At 38.0% G+C, this 20,217-nt stretch overlaps 4 protein-coding genes across 5 annotated transcripts in view; 2 read left to right on the top strand and 2 right to left on the bottom strand.

Moving 5' to 3' along the window:
- LOC138028395 (uncharacterized) overlaps window positions 1-5,348 on the bottom strand; it is an 11,799-nt gene extending 6,451 nt beyond the window's left edge. Inside the window, exons 1-7 of the mRNA XM_068875917.1 lie at window positions 4,744-5,348; window positions 3,817-3,956; window positions 2,456-2,550; window positions 2,026-2,099; window positions 1,607-1,685; window positions 1,016-1,122; window positions 88-205 (exon numbers count right to left, since the gene is read on the bottom strand). Coding sequence (XP_068732018.1) covers window positions 88-205; window positions 1,016-1,122; window positions 1,607-1,685; window positions 2,026-2,099; window positions 2,456-2,550; window positions 3,817-3,956; window positions 4,744-5,054 — 924 coding nt within the window. The 5' untranslated portion in view covers window positions 5,055-5,348. The remainder of the gene's footprint in view (window positions 1-87; window positions 206-1,015; window positions 1,123-1,606; window positions 1,686-2,025; window positions 2,100-2,455; window positions 2,551-3,816; window positions 3,957-4,743) is intronic.
- A 543-nt stretch (window positions 5,349-5,891) lies between these two features.
- On the top strand, window positions 5,892-9,002 carry LOC138028398 (nuclear cap-binding protein subunit 2-like). Its single transcript, XM_068875921.1, has 4 exons — window positions 5,892-5,975; window positions 6,076-6,257; window positions 7,130-7,268; window positions 7,470-9,002. The coding sequence occupies exons 1-4, from the start codon at window positions 5,937-5,939 to the stop codon at window positions 7,584-7,586; spliced, it is 477 nt and encodes a 158-aa protein (XP_068732022.1). The 5' UTR covers window positions 5,892-5,936; the 3' UTR covers window positions 7,587-9,002.
- Window positions 9,003-10,772: 1,770 nt separating this feature from the next.
- On the bottom strand, window positions 10,773-17,459 carry LOC138028396 (FMR1-interacting protein NUFIP1-like). Of its 2 annotated transcripts, none has more exons than XM_068875918.1 (9): window positions 17,169-17,459; window positions 16,365-16,493; window positions 15,901-15,963; window positions 14,877-14,953; window positions 14,172-14,264; window positions 13,535-13,782; window positions 13,047-13,250; window positions 12,792-12,961; window positions 10,773-11,939 (listed from the first exon to the last, which is right to left on the bottom strand). In XM_068875918.1, exons 1-9 carry the CDS (start codon window positions 17,457-17,459, stop codon window positions 11,766-11,768), a joined length of 1,449 nt encoding a protein of 482 aa, XP_068732019.1. In that variant the 3' UTR covers window positions 10,773-11,765. The 2 variants fall into 2 exon arrangements, with proteins under 2 accessions (XP_068732019.1, XP_068732020.1); XM_068875919.1 differs by having other exon boundaries at window positions 12,792-12,943.
- A 148-nt stretch (window positions 17,460-17,607) lies between these two features.
- On the top strand, window positions 17,608-19,610 carry LOC138028397 (beta-1,3-galactosyltransferase 6-like). The gene is made up of 2 exons (XM_068875920.1): window positions 17,608-18,508; window positions 19,125-19,610. Exons 1-2 carry the CDS (start codon window positions 17,749-17,751, stop codon window positions 19,376-19,378), a joined length of 1,014 nt encoding a protein of 337 aa, XP_068732021.1. The 5' UTR covers window positions 17,608-17,748; the 3' UTR covers window positions 19,379-19,610.
- Window positions 19,611-20,217: the final 607 nt, after the last annotated feature.

Raw genomic sequence — 20,217 nt, 5'->3', positions numbered from 1 at the left:
GCGCAGTTAATTTAAATTTAAAAAAGCCCGCGCACTTCATTAAAATTAACGACAAACAAACCCAATCTCAGGGCATCGAGCACTCACCACAAGCGCTATGAACAAGGGAGGTAAGAAAATCTTGAAAAATGCTGCTCGCTTGTGTCTCCTCATATGGAACAGGAACTCGTAACGTGAGACTCCTTGATCCAAGAATGGATTGTACCTGATGCAAAGAAAGACAGAAAGAAAGAAAGCAAAATCCCCGATTGAATCAAGAGGTGAATTCTTAATTAACAAATAATACTTGCTTCTTTATTGACCTCAGTGAAAAAGAGAGAGTAAAGTTTCTCTGGTTTGCTTTAGATTAAAAGGATTCGAACATAAGCACGTTCATAAGACGACATTGAAAGAAACTGTTCCCTTGAGTAACATAACGTGCTCTGAAATGGGAAAACAAAATGTACAAGCTGAAGAGGTCCATTAGGGCGGTTGGTAAACGAGTACGCACTTATGTTGATTCGTCTTTAACAGAGCATATCGATCGATTTCACCATTTTCACTCAAAGCAAAGGTCTTTCCGCGGTAATTTCTCGACCTTTCGCTTTCCCTTGAAAGATTAGATGCCAAATTTTCTTATTTAATTGGGAGTCTCCTTCGATCTTATCTAGGAAGATCGAAGGAGACTCTGCTCGCAGGGTAGGATTTTGAGGTATCAATAGCGATACAGTGTATCACGAAGCAACGGCGTTGTCAGTGTAATGCAGCATAGTTGCTTCAAAATAGCAACCAGTTTCGTATCCAGATTCAAGTCACTACGGCCAATAAGGCAAAATAAACATTCTAGTGGTTTTCTTCCGCATCCTTCCAACCTTAGAAAATCGCCCGCGAGTTGAATTGGTTTAGACTAATCAAAATCAATCACATATCCTGTAAAATTTTAAACCAATCACAGGTCTTCTGTTTGCATCGATGCCTCAAAAGTGAGTGACAAACGGGTATACCAAGCGTTTAAAACGCGGTGTGACATACATACCTTTCATAAACCATCTGTGACCAAGAATTTGTGTCAAACAGCCAACCAGTGTAGTTAAGTGTTGGAGATACGCCACCACGGAATTTAAAATCACTGATGTCAGTGGGCTGAAAATAGACCATCCGTGAAATTTAGCATATCGTTTTTAAACGGCAGATAGAGTTGTGATGCTTACTGTTGAACCAAAAATATTTTTTCGAGCTTACTCTGTCAGTGGAATTTCCAGAATGCTTTGCCGGCGCTCTGCTCTCTTGCCAACACAGCGTTCTCCCGGATAATAGAAAAAAATCCTCTGGAAACATGTTTATTGTTTTCTCCAAAAAACCGTGAAAATTAATTTACACTGGTGTTATATGCATGTCATTGAATGTTTTGATACATGTAGGACGAACGGGAATCTGTCGTTTGTAGTTCAAAGCAAATGTTAAGAGCAGATCTGCTTCTGCGAGAATCTTCCTTCGGCGCGACATCAGTCCAGCTAGCTGCTGTTCAATCAATCTTCACGCATATTAACGTGTGTTTTCTCTATCACCCGTTGCCAAAAAAACTCGTAGGGTCACTTGTAGATTTGATTTATCGAAAATAGTTTACCTGCATCACTTTCCATCTGAGTTCTTTTGCTGTCATTTCCATATCTTGAATAACGATTTTCAAAGTTTGGTTGTCATAACTGTAAAAAGTTGTCAAAAAACAAAATAACAATCTCTTGCTTGACCTCTCCTTGAAGAGCTAGTCGGGGATTATACAAATGAAGTTAGAAATTCTTAGTGTCGCAAGACTGAGCGGTTGAGAGACGAGCAGTTGAACCAAAGCCACTGGTCGGAGCAAGAGTCAAATCTGGGAAGGCTATCTCTGCGTTTAAAGTAACTAAGCCAAGCTGCTTCCATTGGAACATATAGGAAAGTTGTGCATCCAGGAGAAAATGAGGATTATTAGAATTCTCATACGGAAACGAAAGAAGAAAGAAAGAGGAAAATTAGAATTAAAAAAAATTGCGAGAAAACACTTACGGATAATCTTGCAGATCAGCCGCAAAATTGAACGCTGACTTTACTCTGAAGTATTTCCCTTCGTGACTGGATACCTGCCGAAAAAGATTGCAGCTTGAGGTAAGAATGGGCAGGCAAGTTTGGCACGTCACTGACTCTGAGCCTGGAAATTTTGCTTCAATCTGCGTTGTTTTGATGGATGGATTTTCATTTAAACTGACCAATTTGTTCAAACCAAGACAGCAAAATCGTACAGTCGGAGTCAAACCCAGTTCTAAACAGTTATAGCATGCACGCTTTGTTAGTCTAATGATTAAATATGACAACAAAGTGGCTACATGTAATGCATTGCAGCAACCACAAATAAGTTTGTAACTTAAACATAGAGGACTTGGGTTGGCTGAAACAAGACTAGCAAAAAGTATTCACAGGAAATCATTGTCATATTCACCTCTGCTTGACCTGCAGCATTGACCAATTCAAAACAAGCACCTTTAAGGCCATCATGACACTTCTGTTTGGTATACATGGTCTGCCCTTCAGGTACTACAAAATCACAGGAAAGCATTTGGGAGCTAAGTGTTTGTTTAAAAAAAAAAACCAATATTTTTATTATAACCTAGATGTTAAAAAAACATCAGAAGCCTGCGGTGCCTCTGAGCAGGCCCTTTGCACAAGTGAGAGAGAAAGGGACAAGTTTTATCCCAGTACCCTCTCTTTTTTCCCAGGGTAGTAGATTGGGGAACACTTTCAAGTAAATGTCAACTAGGGCCCAGCCTCCTGAGGAAGGGGGGTTGGTGGATGGGCTTTGTTTTTAGTGAGAATTTCTCTTCTTTTCTCAACATTAATCATGCTTTTGTGTTTGAATTTTAACTGTCAAATATTTATAACTATTGGAGAATTTTCTTTCGGTTTTTGAATACAAAAACCTTGACCAACTGGCAAGTTTTCAGGAAGAGGCTAAGCCAAAAAACTAAAACTCAATGTAACTTTATGGAACTCTTATGATTTCAGATGTGTTGAGAGAAGTCAGCCATGGGAACCATTGATGTCAGTGTTCTGTCAGTAACTCAGGGAGTTTTCATGCAGTCATACAACTTGAGGTGGACATGCCGCCTAAGAACTGCCCATGGACCCCATTTGTGTGCTAGTGTCACATAACACTTGTGGTCAAAATTGAGGACTATGTCTGGGCATGGGTAGAATGTACAGCTAAATTCATATGCATTCTTTTTGTTGCCCATGAGGGCAGTTGGGTAATTAATACAAAGACAAAAGAATTTTTAAGTAGTTTCAGTTTAAATATCCCTATGCAACAAGTGTAATAAATTATAATAATTATTAATAATTATTACTATCATTGCCCTGGTAGTTATGTACTGCACATATCGCAAAGTCTAATAGTGGCTTACAGTTCTTTCTCTTAGGTGAGATCGGATGTCTGTCACCTTGTAAAGGTGCCTCTGGCAGCTGCTATCAGTCCATATCTCACTCACCCATCCAAACCACACATGTATATGAAAGGAGGACAGACCACAACCCTGGGGGTCTCCCCCCTACTCTTCACAAACTATCTGTGGGTTCTTTAATTTAACGTCCCATAGTGTTACATGTAATTAACAAGAAAAGTTGTGAGATGGGCCTATGGTTTATAGTCCATAAGACCTGATGTTATTACAAAGGTAACACTTTCTCATTTATTTTAAGACCCTGAATGTTGGTCTGGCAGGAGTTGAACTCAAAATCTCCCGCATGGCAGCCTGAGGCCACTGGTGTATGGTAGTTAATTAAAATACAAATGTCAACACACACCTTTAAAATACAGATAGAAGTCAGCATGAAAAGTTCCAGCCTTGAGATCCACAGAATGCAGATTGATGAGATAAAGGGCTATTTCAACATACACAGTCTTTTGCTCACTGACAACTTCAGGACATTTTTCATAATAATACCTGGGACAAATAGAAACATTTTATTACTCTATTTTCTATGGATTATGACAGGTCAGTTTTTCTCAAGATTCATCTGCACACGATAAGTAGAGTAAATTATTGAAGACAGTCTCATTTAGTACATACATAGCCTATAATTAGGTCAGGTAAGGATAATTGCAGTACAGAAAAAACAGGTGCACAGTGAGGCACTTTCAACCTTCATTTCTTAACTGTAATAATAGTTTGTTATTCTTTAATTTGCTTCGTTAGTAAGGTCATATGCCTTTTTAAAATTAATCTACATTAATAGGGTTTAAATAAGCATCGAGTACCAGGGGAAAAAAATCACTATGAAACTAACTCAACGAATGATGCAATAGGTAAAAAAACATGTATTGGTGTGAGATAAATAAGATAACGCATGAAATGTAACTAGTTTGTGAAGTCTACTCCTATAATGAGGCCGATGAATTCGCTAGTGATATCCAAAAAGATGTCAAAGTGAAAACCAAAAGTCCTTTGAAGCTTCGGACAACAACAACACATTCATATTACAATGCAGACAGCCGAGGGTAGGTGGCAAAGGAACTGAGATGAAATCACGCCATTGTAAGACAAACATGTTAGTAAGACCATGATGTTTCGATACCAAATGCTATAATTTTAACGACGTTGCGTCCTCCCTAAAGCAATGTGACGAAATAAGAGATTTACCCCAATACGTAAAGCTAAATGAAGCGAATACAAAAAGATCTTTTTGTAGGAAGTAGTTAAAAGACATTTGGGTTTATTTAAGTTCTCTTACCATTCGACTCTACATTCATAACCTTTCTTTGATCCTGCAAGAGTTCCTGGAATGCAAGACGCACAGTTCGTGCAGTTCTCAAGTGAATGAATGGCTCCTGATTTATGACAATGATCGCCACACTTATCACAAAAACCACAATTTCCATCGCTCAAACACCAACTGCAATTTCGTCCTCTTGCTAAACAATCGTCATCCGAGACATCACTATTAACGGACAAACAGAGCTTCGATAAAAGTAAAATTCCTGTTGTTATACACAGTGCAGAATAAAATCCGTTGGATAGCATCTTACTACGACTATAAAACATGTTTAGGGAAATTAAACAATGTTCGAGGGAATCTCTTGTCTACCAATAACCGGATTTCCAAGTTTGCAGATGTCTACCGGCATTTCCTACACATGAAAATGACGTTATTTATGCGTCGTGATTGGTCGAAAATTTCGCGGCAAAACTCTGGCTTTTCCCGGAGAAAAAAATTACTTTCCTTGCGTTTTACTGTTTTTTGGAGAGTAAATGAGGATTTTTGTGAAAAGCTTTCGCTTTGAAAAGTGTTTGCCCTGCTACAATGATATCGAAAATAACATTTTGCGTTTGTGCTTTGCATTATTTATTAGATACGATCAAAATACAAATTTTAAAGACTGCCACCGGCTCAGTGTGTTTGTCAAATTGGAAAAAAGGTCGTTCAAGCAGAATTGGATATAGACAATTATATTTAGAATTGTCTAATTTTAATTCTACCCCATAGACAAAAAAACAAATACAGCTATAATCCTCCTTAAGATTTATATTACTAAAAAGCTTTGATTTCGTTAAAATGCTGTTTTGAAACATTTATTAAAGCTAAAAAAAAATATTTAGGAGGAGAGGAGGTGTAATTCGATAGGCTTAAAACTGAGTAGCCAAAATTATTTATAGGCCACTTTCGAAAATAATTTTGCATAAGTAATGTTTTTGTTTTCTCCAGGGACCAAGTGAAACTGAAAACAATGCGTATGCAAAATTTGGAGGGACAAACAAAGAGTATCATGGTATTTTCGAAAATGGCCAATTCTGTGTATAAATAACGCCCCTACCCCCTTCCCCCGATTTTCTCACACTGTTCCCCGGCTCGGTATCAGCGGTATCTAATTCAAGAGCCAATGCGGTCGTATACGATGCACTGATTGTGCTTCCTTTGTAATCAAGATGGCAGATCTAAGTGCATATCGAGATCAACATTTTAAAGTAATATGGCTCTCCTTTTTGTCTTTTGCTTCCCACTACTTCAGATTCAATCAACTGACGGTATGAATGTTGGTTTTTCGTTACTTTCCGCTCTCTCTAGGGCTCTCGAGTCGATCTGGAGAAGAAGTTAGAAACAAGTTCAACTCTGTATGTTGGCAACTTGTCATTTTATACAACTGAAGAACAGATTCACGAGTTATTTTCGCGGGCAGGGGATCTGAAAAGGATTATCATGGGGCTTGATAAGGTTAAGAAGACTCCATGTGGATTTTGTTTTGTGGAGTATCCTTTGCTGATTCGATGGAGATTTGGCTTTCATTCATAAAACAAGAATCTCTCATAAAAAGCGATGTTCATCATTCTGGCCCCCGCTGTTATCAATGAGTCAACCAGCTGTTTGATTGTTTGAACAACGACGTCCTTTGTGTGGTGGTTAGTAAATTTGGGTGTCACAAGAAATTTGACATAAGTTATTTAAAAAAATGAACATCGCTATAGATTTAAATATTAATTTATTATTATTATTTCATTGGTCTTTGGAGAGTTCTCTTTTTTCCTTAGGTTACAGTGCAGGGCTGGCGTAGTGGTGAGAGCACTCGCCTCCCACCAATTTGGCTCAGGTTCGATTCCCAGGCTTGGCGTCATATGTGGGTTGAGTTTGTTGGTTCTCCACTCTTCTCCTAGTGGTCTTTGAGTGCCCCATTGGGGGCAATAAGGACTAATATATAATTTGTTGATTTCACTTTACAGTGTCCTCAATTAGTGCTCCAGTACTAGAAGACCAGTCCATTTCCTTTGTGGTGTTAAAAATTTTTCTTTAGGAACTACAGGCCAAATGATTACTTCCTGCCTCAGGAAACTGTATACCGGTATCATGGATTACGTGAGAAACCTTGCTTCCTACCCCATTTGCCCTCTATCAGGATGTTAAAGAATACCCAAGGAGCACCAGTACAACTGGCTAGCATTTCTTGCCCCATAAAAAGCCAAAAACAAAATTATTCTGATCACATAAAGAATTAACAATAATTATTGTGATTTCCTGAAAGATTGGTTTTTGGACATTTTGTAGTACAGTATTCCATCATGTGGTATTTACCTGTCCTTGTGTGCCAAGCCTTCTCAAAAACTATCAACCTAAGCTACGATTGTAGATACTACTCGCGTGAAGATGCGCAGAATGCAGTGTGGTACATAAATGGGACTAGATTAGATGACCGGGTTATCCGTACAGACTGGGATGCAGGCTTTGAGGAGGGACGTCAATATGGAAGAGGCAGAAGTGGAGGACAGGTAAAACTTGCATGGAGCTTTAAATACCGTAATGATGATGATAATAGTAATGATAATCATCATCATCTCTTTTGTCTCAAATCTTAAGCTTTACAATACAATGCATCAATGCATAACCCATTGACTCTTGAACCGCCCTCCATTGATGACTAAAAAAACCCTTTGCTACACAGGCTACAAACAATGCTATTCTCCTTTCAGGTAAGAGATGAGTACAGAGTTGACTATGACCCTGGCAGAGGAGGTTATGGTAAAAAAGCACAGCAAACCAGCCCGGGAGTTATCAGCAGTCCACCTGTGGCTTATTCAAAACGGTGACACAATAGACTATGAACTTTGAAAAGAACAGCACTGGTAAATTTCCATATCACAGAACTCTGCGGGAATAGCTCATAGCCAAGAACATGTTGTCCATAAACTGTAGATGCAGCAAAGTTTCTCCTTTAAAATCCACAACATTGAAAACATTATTTCAAAGTTTTAAATCAGTAAGTTAAAAGCTCGTGTTTTGTTAGCGTTGAAATTTGTGGTCGAAGTGACTAGTCACAACAGTTTGCTTACATATTTATTGGGGGAACATACCCGATGTAATGCCACACAATCCAGGGTTTACTCAGTAATGGTCAGTTTTAAAAATACACTACTCAGACTTTGAAATCTTGCACTTGGAAACACAAACCTTAAAATGCGCAAAATTTAACTTTACTTTGTATAACTTTAATTAAATTAAAGAGCTTTTAGTAACTCTTATGTTTGAGAAAAATCTAAACAAAAGAAAAGTAAGCGTCCAACTTAGGCTGAATTGCCTGAAGTAAGGTTACCACCAATCCAAGGTCAAATGTGACCAAGAAAGCCATAGTGACGGCAGTGCTAACCTTCCTTCAAACAAGAGCATTCTGCCCTGTTATGAAAGTTTAGTTAGGAATATTATTTGTCCAAGGCACAAGGTCCCCTAGAAGGAAAGTAGTGCTTTGTTTACAAGAAGAGAGGATGCTAGAAGGTGAGGGATGGTGTTCCCCTAGTAGGACGGTCAAAGATGGCAAGTGTTTATAAGTGAAATTTAAAAGCTCAGGTCACCTTCAACACTCAAGGCAACTTTCATTGTGCTTTTCAGCAACTGTAAAAGGCACAGGGTCTGGGAAATAGCAAAAAGTTGTCTGCACTAGCCAAGTTGCCCTTTCTATGGCACTTGTAGTTACATGTATCACAGAGTCCCTACAAATGTAGCTTTCTTGTAAACAGGGCTTAAGGGTGCAAAGCAAGCTCACAAAGGTGCGTCACCTTTCTAGCTTGCATAGCTGGTGGTTCTGTCCGAGCAATCATGCCATCCAGCAGCAAAGCTGCACGGGCATTGGGGTGGGGAAGAAATTATGCCTTCATGGCTTTGGATTTGATCACTTGCTTGCTCGGAAAAAAACCCTCTTCTGTGCAGGCTATCAGCTTTCCAGTAAGTAAGTTGTGAATTCGTTTTGTCATTGAACATTTTAAGGAAAGAGCAAATCTCTATTGTTACGGTCAGCCATTTGGAGGTACAGACTGTATGAGACACAGTCAGATTTTTTGAACATACCAACAATGCGTATCCGTCAATACTGTTATCAGAAGTTATATAAAGAAGTTTATGTAAAACTGTAAATAATGTTTTGATTTGAAATTTTGTTCTTAAACAATACATTTTTGTGTAATGGAATGTAGTTTTGTTTTTGTCAATAAAGCCCGAAATTTTCAGCGAACTGATACAATGGTTATGGCATTGTGTAATAATCATTTTCATACTGCATCATAACATTAAGGGGTTGTAAAAATGCCCTAACTGTTTCAACTAGTAGCCAAATATCACGGTTGAAGGAAAAAACATGACAAAAAATGGAAAGAGGCCTCTTTTCAACATTAAGGTTTCAGTTTTTGCACAGGAGTGAACATTGCAGAACCTAACAACTGTAAGAGGCAAGGGCCACATTTGAGAAAATGATCCAGATGCAACATCCAATTTGATTAATGTTTCTATAATTACCGGTATGTAGATTATTAATAATGTCAATTTAACTCCAAAAGTACATCCCATTTTATTTGCTAAGTTGCAACAGTTTTCCAGTGACAAAATTGAGAGAAGTGATCCTTGCACTTGGCTAAACAATATTTATACAATGCAAAAAGGTTCTCGCTGAAGGTGAAACGAATAGTTTATTGGAGTTGTGTAAGAGTGGTGATGTTATATGGGAGTGAGACATGGTGTCTGAGGGAAAATGAGATAGCAATTTTGAGAAGGACTGAGAGAGCAATGGTCAGAGAGCAATGTGTGGTGCAAAACTGGAGAAAAAAAGGACAGAGGACCTGATAAAGACATTGGGATTCAAGGAAACAGTGGTTCAGATGCAAAGGCGAATGGATTGAGATGGTACGGATATCTGTTGAGGAGGGATGATGGGCATGTTCTGAGAAAAGCGTTGAGTTCGAAGTGAAGGGTAAGAGGAAGCGAGGACAACCAAAGAAGACGTGAAAGATGCAAGTGGAGAAGGAGAGCAAGAGCGTTGGTTTGGAGAAAAAAGACGCCATGAATCGAGTGAAATGGAGAGTGGGAGTTAGAAAGATTGCTGACAAAGTGGGGTAAATCCGGCTACCCTCGTTTACGGGGATAAACCTGGATCAAAGTTGGATTGATTGATAGATTGATATACAATGTAATGGTAATAGGACTGAGTCTGTAATCATATGAGTGATTAACAAAATCGGATGACCGTGTAGCGGGAGTCTGATTTGTTTAATCACGAGTATGATTACAGAGCAAATTGGACGACACAAAGTCCTGTTACAAATAATTATTAATCATAACCATTACAATTTCCGAGAAAACAAATGCATTCCTTTTTCACTGACTGTTACAAATTTGCCCATTTTGGAAAATCCCCAGTTTGGTAAGGTTTTGCAAAGAACATAACAGATCAGTCAATGTTAGGTACTTTCATTAAAATTTAAAGGGGCTTTGTCACGTTATTTTGGGGTGTTTTGGGGACATCTTTCGTCTATCACGAGTTTAAAATTCTGGAAAGGTAAATTATGTGGAATTCCTTTACTGATAAAATCATTGTTACATCACAAACTAGATGATTCTTATAAAAAAAACTGCCTTTATGGAGGCAATAATTTGCCATAAACTTTAAAAACGTTGGCCCAGCTTTTTTCAAGATTACCCAACAGCAATCTGTTTCAATCTTGTCCATTTGTGTCCATCCATGCTTCTCTTTCCTTTTGCTTCATTTCTTTTATGTTGTTCAACGGTTTTAAGTGGTTATTGCAATGTTTCATTCTGCTTTTTGGGCATTTTGGGAGCAATTAAATGACATCATTTTGCGTGACATAGCCTCTTAAGTAACAAGACAAGTATGTCTGAGTATAAATTTTTGACCATTAAATTTTATGATGAAAGGCATACAACAAATACATGTATGGCCTCAAAATAAATTTCTTCCAAAACAAAGGACTCAGAACATTTCATAGCAAAAATTTCTTCTAATGTATCTTGATACTTTAATAAAATAATATTCATCTCTGCTTGCAGCATCTTTGGTTTTGCTTAGTCAGTCATTTAAGGTACAGTGTAGAGGAACAATGACAGGTTTAAAGTAAAGGTCACTTTTCACAGCTCACTTGTTACAAATTCTTTAGTACATGTAATGCTAAATTTAGGCATCATTAGGCCTACAAACAGAGGTTAGGCCTAAGGTTAGCCAAATTGAAGGTTTTTGGTTGCTTTAAATTAGTATTTAGGTGAAATAATGACCTGTAATAAGTGCCCGGGGAACAACACAAAGCTCAAGTATGAAGGTTTCAGTGTCACCAATTTTGTGCTTTGACTGAGATAGTTTATAGCGTTGTCAAAGTTAAGGTGGTGATACTCCGTTGCTTGGACATGTCACAAAACAATGACTCAATGACTGCTAGTTTTGCCTGCTTTTACATCAAATTTAAAGTGAAGTTACAGTGCGATGTGCCTTACCGTGGCCACCTAACAAAGTTTTTTACAAATTATATGCCAATCAGGGTGTGCAAATTTGATTGACAGTCACGCCTCCTCGCAAAGTTTGCACAGTTGTAAGTTGAACACTGTTGCGTGGGCTGTTGAGTTGACGTATTTACACATAGTTGTCAAATTAAGGGGAAAGTTTGTTGGGTAGCCATGGTAAGGCGCGTTGCAAAATGTGCTTGCTGTTCAGGGTAGTGTTACAGCTCTCATAAGCTGACTGTTTAATTGTATGGTAGCAGTCACTGTGTTTGTTGATTACCCTGTCATATTCAGTGTGGGTAGAAAGCCAGTCACATTGTAAGTTGTGAGAGCTGCTGCATGACCCATTATAAGTGGAGTGATTTAATTTGAGGTTCTCTTACAAGCTCTTCTTCATGGTGTCAATGCCATTTCAATCCTTTTCACTAATGATAAGAACTCTTTATGTGATACTTTTCACTCTTCACATGGATTTATAATATCCATATATTTAATCAGTGGTTCACAATATCTCTTGGAGACGACTCAGATTGTTCTACTCCAAAAAAGTTCTTTTTGATGATGTATCGCAAACACTGAAGAGTAACATTCCTCTCATGGCGCATTTCTGGGGCCAACAATTTTTCTAGAAGAGTTGATTTCCTCACTGCGAGTAATTTGGAATCAACCTTAAAAGAGATGAAAAACAATTAGAATTAGTGATCTTTGATAGCAAAAAAAATTGAACATTAGGTGAAGAGTACCCATTCAGCAGAGTCCTTTTCAATCTTCTTAGAAAAATGTCAATTCTTCCAAGTTTTTCAAGGAAGATTAAAAGTGGCTCTGATCTCAGTGTATTAGGCAAGAGGCAGCATTGTAGATGATGTCCAATAAAGGCTGTATACAATCTGGTCCCTTGACATTTCCAAACTCTATTACTTTACTATTCAGGTCAGGTGTAACCCTCTGTCATTTTTTTTAGCATTAGTTTATGGGTTGAGATTAGGAACATGGTCAGGAGGGAGACATTAGGGTCTGCAGAAATGTGGTATCCGTTACTTTTTAGCATGATATTTCAGAAATTGTAGTCAGAAATGATTGGAATTGTGGTATGATCAAACCCTACGGAAAGCGGTTCTCGTATGTTTTGGTTCACAGTATTCAGTGTAGAAATTACATCAAGGAATTATCAGATTTCTGGTTGCTCTGGGGGAATATTGAAAACTCTGCAACCTTCCTCCTTGGTGTGAGATCACGCTTTGCAAGTGCGATTCGTTTTAACAAATTATTGTTTGCTGTACGGACAAAGGTACATGTAATCCATGTTCGCAGAGCAACATGGGGAAGGAAAAAATAAGGATTGATAATGATGATGGTTTTGGTTTTGGTTTCAGTATTTAACTGGTTTTGAACGCAATATTTCAGTATTATTTTGGCGTGGAAATGCGGTGTGGACAATTCCCAATGTCCCCCTCCATCAGGATTAGAACACGCTACCTTTAGTTAACGCTCTCACAACTTTTTAGAAATTTACTGCTAACCTCTGTGTTTGATTTTTTATTTCTCCTCTGGAATTTTCTTGATCTTCTCTTTGCATTATGTTTCTTTTGTCTTGATACATGAACAGTTTCTAACAATTCCTTTCTGATTTCAGGTTTTTCTGCCAGATCTTCGTCTATAACACCACTAGTTTCTTGATTATTGTTCATTTCTGTTGGTATAAGATGATTTTTTAAATCAAAACTGCAACAATTTTTTTCAGCAAGATATAAAATTAATGGGAAATGATACATTACCTGTTTGTTTTTCATATTCATCTGAATCACTTGCATAAGCTGAGCACAGGGAAGTCAGTGCTGATGTACGTTCGGACATTCCTTTATGAAGATCAGTTTCACGTGAAATAAAATCTATTTCACTTTTGATGAGACCTGGTTTACCAGTGGAAGAAGGTGATCTCCCTTTTGGTGATAACCTCTCCTTGGTTTGATACTCTATATCTAAAATGCACAAACACAAACCAAATCAAACAAAATTTAACCAAGACCTTGCCTTGCTCAGGAATTTTAAAATCTGAGCTACTTAGAAATGACCACAGCAGATACATGATGTATACGAGTTTAGATAGATACTGCAATCAAAAGCCATGGGATTTTAATTTCAGTCCCTTAACTATGCTACACTTCATGTTCAGATTAGTATTTTCTGGTTTTGAATTTTCTTCTCACTTCCTCAAGGACTCTTTTGGTCATTCACTCACTCTGTCACAATACTTAACAATTACCAGATTCCTCTTCATCACAATCAGCAAGGACAATAGCAAGAGGGTCTCCCCCATTTTGTAGCCTTTTGGTTTCTTGAGATTGGCTCTCTTCATTTCCATTTTCTTGTACAGATAATTCACTTATTTCGGATTTATTTGCTAGTTTTTCTTTTAAATCCTCTTGGCCTCTCCTGTGATGGTGTCTGTTATTGAAGCGATTGAGACCACCCCGCTGGAAAGTTCTGCCTCCTCGCTGACCTCGGCGATATCTATGAAGATGAAATTCAAGAAAAAAAATTCAAATTAGATTATTTCTTGCAAAGTTTTCACTCATTGAGTTATTAGCCGATACTGATATAAATTTTTCTAAAAATGGAAACTTGAGGAAAACATTGTGTTCATGCAACTATGAATGGTGTAATGTAACCCTACGAAAATTGATCTCGAAGCATACAGTATTGTGCCTCCAATACGGGACAAATTTCACAGACACAGTTGTGTTACTCCGAGTGTATCCTAGTAGAGGAATATGAATCTTAAGTGTAAAAATGGCCAACAATGTCTTTTGCTGCAAGCCAAATGTTCACTGTATCAACCTACATGTACATGTAGTTGTGAAAATCATCCCATGAAAATACAGGATTTTCAAGTACCATACCTGAAATTCTTGGTTTTCAACACTTGTCCACATGCTTGCCTCTTAGCTTCCTCTTCCTTCTTCTTTTCAACATTAGCTACTGTGGGATACTTCCTTTACGAACAAAAAACACCTTGTAAGAAATAATTGTTAGCCAACTCAAGGAATGTTGCATTGGGACTTTATAACAGTACTTCTACTGTGTAAAGCAGCCAGCCGGTGAGACTTGTGAATCCTGGCGACAACGGAGGGTCAGGTGAATGCTCTGCCCATTACATGTATGCGATCCTTACTCTCTTAACGCTTAACAACATCTAGGTGAACTCAAAAACCCTTTAGCCCTTCCCAATTTGGCAGTAAGACTTCTAGATTTTACTCTGGTTAACACCGTCCAGACATTATAATCTCCGATTGAGGGTGCTTTACTTGTAAATGGGTTAAAGCGTTGAATAATCCAAGTGAGTAGCCCATTCAGATATTAAGCCTGTCTCCCTATTGTATAATTTAACTTTTTATTTCAGTCACAAACTGGTTTATTGATAAACCAATGTATATGGTCAACTGAGTATATTGTAATGTAGGACATACTTTGAATATTACTTATCTTGATTCATTTGCACCAAATGCAGAATGTGCTTTTACCCACTGTAATAATCCAAGTACACGATACATGTAATAGCAACACAATACTAGATAGTAAAAAATTTCAATTAAGCAATTTACAACCTTTTCCTCTCTTCTCGCCACTTCGCTATTTCCTCAGGAGTATCCAGCTTTATTCTCATTTTTCCAGAAGCATGAACCTGGAAGAAATTGAACAAGATATTTTATAATATTATTGTCCATGTGCAAATCACGTTAAGTTTAACAAAAGCATTTTCACTGCTAAGAACCAGTAAAATCATCAGTATGGAAGGATTTACCAGCAGTTTGAATTCTTGGAGTGCACTTTGAAAAGGTGTAACTCGAAACTACTAATGAAGACATCAATGTAGAGCCAATCAGATCACATGTTTTGATATACAGTGTTTCAAAACAAAAGGAGGATTGAGACAACTTGTCGACAAGGCCTTAAAGTGCAATGTTCATTATCTTGCCCATCCTCTTTCTGATAGGGTAGCCTGTATCTGGTAATAATTTACCAGCACGTAAATTAAGATTTCTCCTTTTTCTGGACTCTGTCTCAGCTGGAAAATAATTACCATGTAGGATCACGTCACTTTATCCTAGTAAGGTTTCATTTAAGCTCACTAGAGAGTGTGTAATTGGTGTGGGTCGTGGGTCCCTAACCCTAACCTAACCCTAACCCTAACCCTTTTTTTAATCAACGACTGGAAATTCTCGAAACAGACAAGACCTAAGATCTAACACAAATTTGGACCGAGCACTGAGGTAGCTAATATATATCTTTTTTTATCTTCAAACAAACACAACCCACGACCCACCTACCCACGACCCACCCACCCACGCGATTTAACCTCATCCACCTCACTATAGTCTTGCTTCCTAAGCTAAATCTGTTCAGGTAGCGAATAGTGTTTTTGCAGTGTTGTTGTTTCAGACATTCGTCTCAGTTGTAGAACTGTAGTTATCACAGAAGAAGATCACAGCGCTTACCGGGTGGAAGTTCCTTTCAAGAGGACTTGGATTGGGAGAATGTTGAGTCAAACCCTTTGGTTTTACTACTAATCCTAAAATTCACCACTTCCCTCCTCGGCTGATAATACTAACCAAAATAATGATATATCACCTGTATCCAATGTAGTTTCAACATTTTTCTCGAAGCCTTGAACGAACATCCATCATAGCTACACTGAAAGGGAAATATAATAATAATATTTTGCAAGTCAATTAGGGTGACTTAAAACTAGTGGCTTCAACCTTAACAATTCAGGGTGACACAAATTATGGTTGCAAAAACCATCTTTAAACAACCAACAGTCCATTTTACAGTTGCTTGCTCATTGACCTACGTAGCCCTATGAATGGCTATGAGGCTGCCGATGACCTTGTATTGATACAGGCCTCACTGCTTTCATCACATAAATTGTGTTGTTGTAATTCTAATTACTCAACCTTAACATTAGAAAAGCATAAAGGTTTGTATCAAAACCGGGCCCCTGGCAGCCTTGCTTTCATTCTTAGGGTAGGTAACTTAGCTACAACTGTAAAATGGTATATTGGAGAGAAAAAAATTGATACTCAAGTACAAACCACAACATGAGATCCTAAATGTGCATTCAATGTTTCCTTGCGGTTAAATTCCTTCTGGCAAGCATCACAGCTGAACACTTCTTTTATAAATGAGTTGGAGTTATTTTCTTGTTTATCACTTGTTTTTGCCTAAAAGTTAGAAGTGAAGACTAGAGATCTTTATCTAGAGATTTTTATTAATAATATTAATGATGATAATTATCACTAATTAATAAACCATTATGAATTTTCATTGTTTTCACGAGTCTGTTGACAGTGATATTCCTCTTCAGATTTGTATTTCTCAACGTAACCTGCCATGGTTTTCTCATCAGCCATGATTTCAACACTTTTTTGACATGTGCATGAATACTGACGATATCATTGACGTCACCTATTGTCATTAATGTGCCAACGTACCAGGGCCTCGTTGGCTCTCGAAACAAAGGGTCTTTTGTTTTGCAATTGGCACAATTGAATAATAGAAGCAATGTTTGTAAACAGATATCTTCCTATGGCATGATTGTCTTACATGTAAATTGAACTACAAATATTGTTTTTTTTATTCAAATATGCCAACCACAGGAACAAAAGACCCTTTGTTTTGACAGCCAATGAGGCTCTGGTTGGTACATTAATGACAATAGGTGACATCAATGATATCTTTGTTATAATGATAACAGGAATAAAAAAAAGCTGAGTATTCTGAGATTCCACCTTGAATTCTTCAGCAAACTTGCTGTCCGTGCTTAACAATTCAAATTCAATTCAAACAACGAGAAAAATCTTTGGCATCCAAGATAGAGTGTTGCCAATGACTCATACCTGCAAATTGGTATCCTGTGGTCGACGTTGTGATGGTGAATAGCTGGGATTTAAGGATGGCATCGCCACGTGGTTTGCTATGTGATTCATGTTCGGCCAGCTCGGCAGTCTCAGTTGCGAAGAAATGGAGGAAGGATAGGGAATGGGGAATCTTGGCGGCAAACCCAGATGTGGAATCGGTGGCATTGCAAAAATCGATGGTGAAGCTCCTTGCACAGGCCATGCTGGAAATCCGTTGTTATAAAAATTAACAGGGAAGTTTACAAAATTCGGAGGTGGTAGCTGTGACATCTTTTAACTACAAGCAACAAAACTTGAGCTGGATTGCTGTGAGAATGAGTCAAACACTCAACCCCTTTAAATTATTTGCATCAACGACGCCAGCCCTGCAGTTCGCTCCAAGCACGTGCGCTTCTCTCAGATAGTTTCGTAAGGATTCGGTTTTTACGGGTTTTTCGGTTTTCTTCGGAGGGGGTCGTTTGATCGTCGGTCTTCCCTCGAACGTCCTGGGAATAAGTTGAAGGTAAACACGTCAAGTAATCTCAGCAATGTGTCCTGAACATAAAATATTGAATGAAGTATGTTGGATATTCATGCGTGCCACAGAGGGTTCAAAAGACAGCTTTTTCGAAGGAATGAAAGCCTTTTACTGATTATATGCGTAACTATATTTTTGTTTTTATTCTTTCTGCATCAAAGAGGGGACTGCAATCTCGCTGAAAAATCGTTTGGCTTTGAAAGAAATAAGAATTATTTATCACATGGCGTAAGAGACACGTTTCTGTTTATTGTGGTCTTGACCTCACCAAGAGGGAAAGAAAGACGAGATGCTATTCGGGAAACATGGTTCTCACATCTTAAAGTAGTCAACTCTTCAGTGACAGCAAGATTTGTAGTTGGTGCCAAGGAATTACCTCAGAATGACAGAGAGGATCTTGAAAAAGAAAACAATAATTATGGAGATATTTTATTCCTTCCAGAGCTCAAAGATTCCTATTATGAACTCACTAATAAAGTACTACAATCCTTCTTATGGGCTGATTACAATATCAATTCCTCATATCTTATGAAGGTTGATGACGACACTTTTGTTCGCCTTGACATTATCCTTTCTGAACTTGAGAAGAATTTCTCAAGAACAAAGTTATACTGGGGGTTCTTTCGTGGTGATGCACATGTAAAGTTTCATGGGCCATGGGCTGAAAATGACTGGCACCTTTGCGATCGTTATTTGCCATATGCACAAGGTGGTGGTTATATCTTGTCAGGTGATTTGGTGAATTTCATTGCGCGAAATGCTGATCTCTTACAAAAGTTCAACAGTGAAGATGTATCAGTTGGTAAGTGATAACCAATGAATCAATTTATATTTACACTGATGGGACTGTCTGTGCTGAAGGTTGTTAGGTTAATAATGGGCCATTTCCAAGGTTCTCTTTGTCTCGCTTTCAAATTGAGTCTTTGTGCTCAACCATTGAAAGGGAAATGAGTTTGATCTGCATAAGAATACACAACTCATTTCCATTTGAATGGTTGTGCACCAGGACTCGCTTTGAAACTGAGGCATGCAGCAACTCGGAAATGGGAAATGGGAATTTCTTTTAGCATGAGACATACCTTGAGGGCTCACTTTAAAAATGACCTTTTCAAAAACTGCAATGAATGACAATGAGTATTTTATGGTCAGACACACCAAATAGGATTGAAACTGGGAAAAACTACAAGGTGGAACTTGCAGATTTATATACAGTTGAAGGAGCAAAGTACAGCTTGGTTGTTTGGTACGAAGCTGTGGAAACCAGAGCTGCTTGGTTTGGTCTATGCTGACTCTATTTTTGTTTTAACTTTCCTCTCATCCCTGTAGCAGCTTAAAAATACATGCAAAATTTGGCTTCTATTGATACCAGGTTTGAAGCAGATGGAACTTAAACAATTTTAATTTCTTTTGCATTCCAGGAGCGTGGCTTGCTCCTCTCCAAGTGAATAGACTTCATGATTTCAGGTTTGACACTGAATACCGCTCTCGAGGATGCAACAATCTTCACATCGTAAGTCACAAACAGTCCATCAGTGAAATGTACCAAAAACACAGACAGCTACAAGAGAACAGAAAACTCTGCATTGAAGAAACTCGTTTGCGCAATTCATTCATTTACAACTGGGCAGTTCCACCAACAGAATGTTGTATGAGGGTAGGGGGAATCCCATAAACTAAGATTATCAAACTTGAGTGAAAAAAAAGACAAATATTTTGATGTGGTTGAATTATTTTGAAGATAAGTTCTATCTGCATATTGTGGCTAAAAATATTTTGTAAATGAAGTATTGCAATTTCAACATTTTTGTTGGAAAGTAATCTTTTTCCATGACTGAATGGTGTACATGCTTGTTGTAAACAAAAGCTCATGTGAAAGTTGCAATAAAAAAGAAAGATAAATGCATTACTTTGATTCTGGCTACTACAATTTTCTGGGGGTGTAGAATCAGTTATGATGCATCAATCAATGTAAATCCCCTCCCGCCCCCCCACTCCCCCCCCCCCCCCAGGATGTGAACAATTTAGTTTAATTTTCGAAGGAAATGTTATGTATATTATTGTTGGTAAAGTACGCGATTAAATGATCAATTTGACATAAAATTCATGGCTGTATCTTGCCAAATAAAAATTCTACAAGTGAAACAACTTTCATGTGTCATGCAAGAGAGTTTGATTCCAGGGGGGGGGGGGGGGGGGGAGAATTCAGATATAAAAAGGACGGGGGTGCTTGGGTTTGGTACCTATTAGGGTGGTCAGCCTCAAAAGGTCCACAGCGGGAGCCTTAGCATTACCTTTTAGGGTACTGAAAAATTATGACAGAAAAAAAATTATGATGAAAGATTATGACAGGAGACATTTGATAATTAACTAATTTTTAATTTTGTCTAATTAAAACCCATAATTTGGCACCTCTTAGGAGTGAAAAAAATTCATGCCACGCCCACAAGACAGGATCTTCGTACCTCTTATGGGTTCTTTTCAATATTTCCGACGAGCACCCCTGTCATTTTT

This window comes from Montipora capricornis, chromosome 13, assembly GCF_036669925.1.
Source record: "Montipora capricornis isolate CH-2021 chromosome 13, ASM3666992v2, whole genome shotgun sequence".
Lineage (NCBI taxonomy): Eukaryota > Metazoa > Cnidaria > Anthozoa > Scleractinia > Acroporidae > Montipora > Montipora capricornis.
Note: the sequence above shows the minus strand (reverse complement) of the source record. Positions and strands in the feature narration are given on the sequence as shown.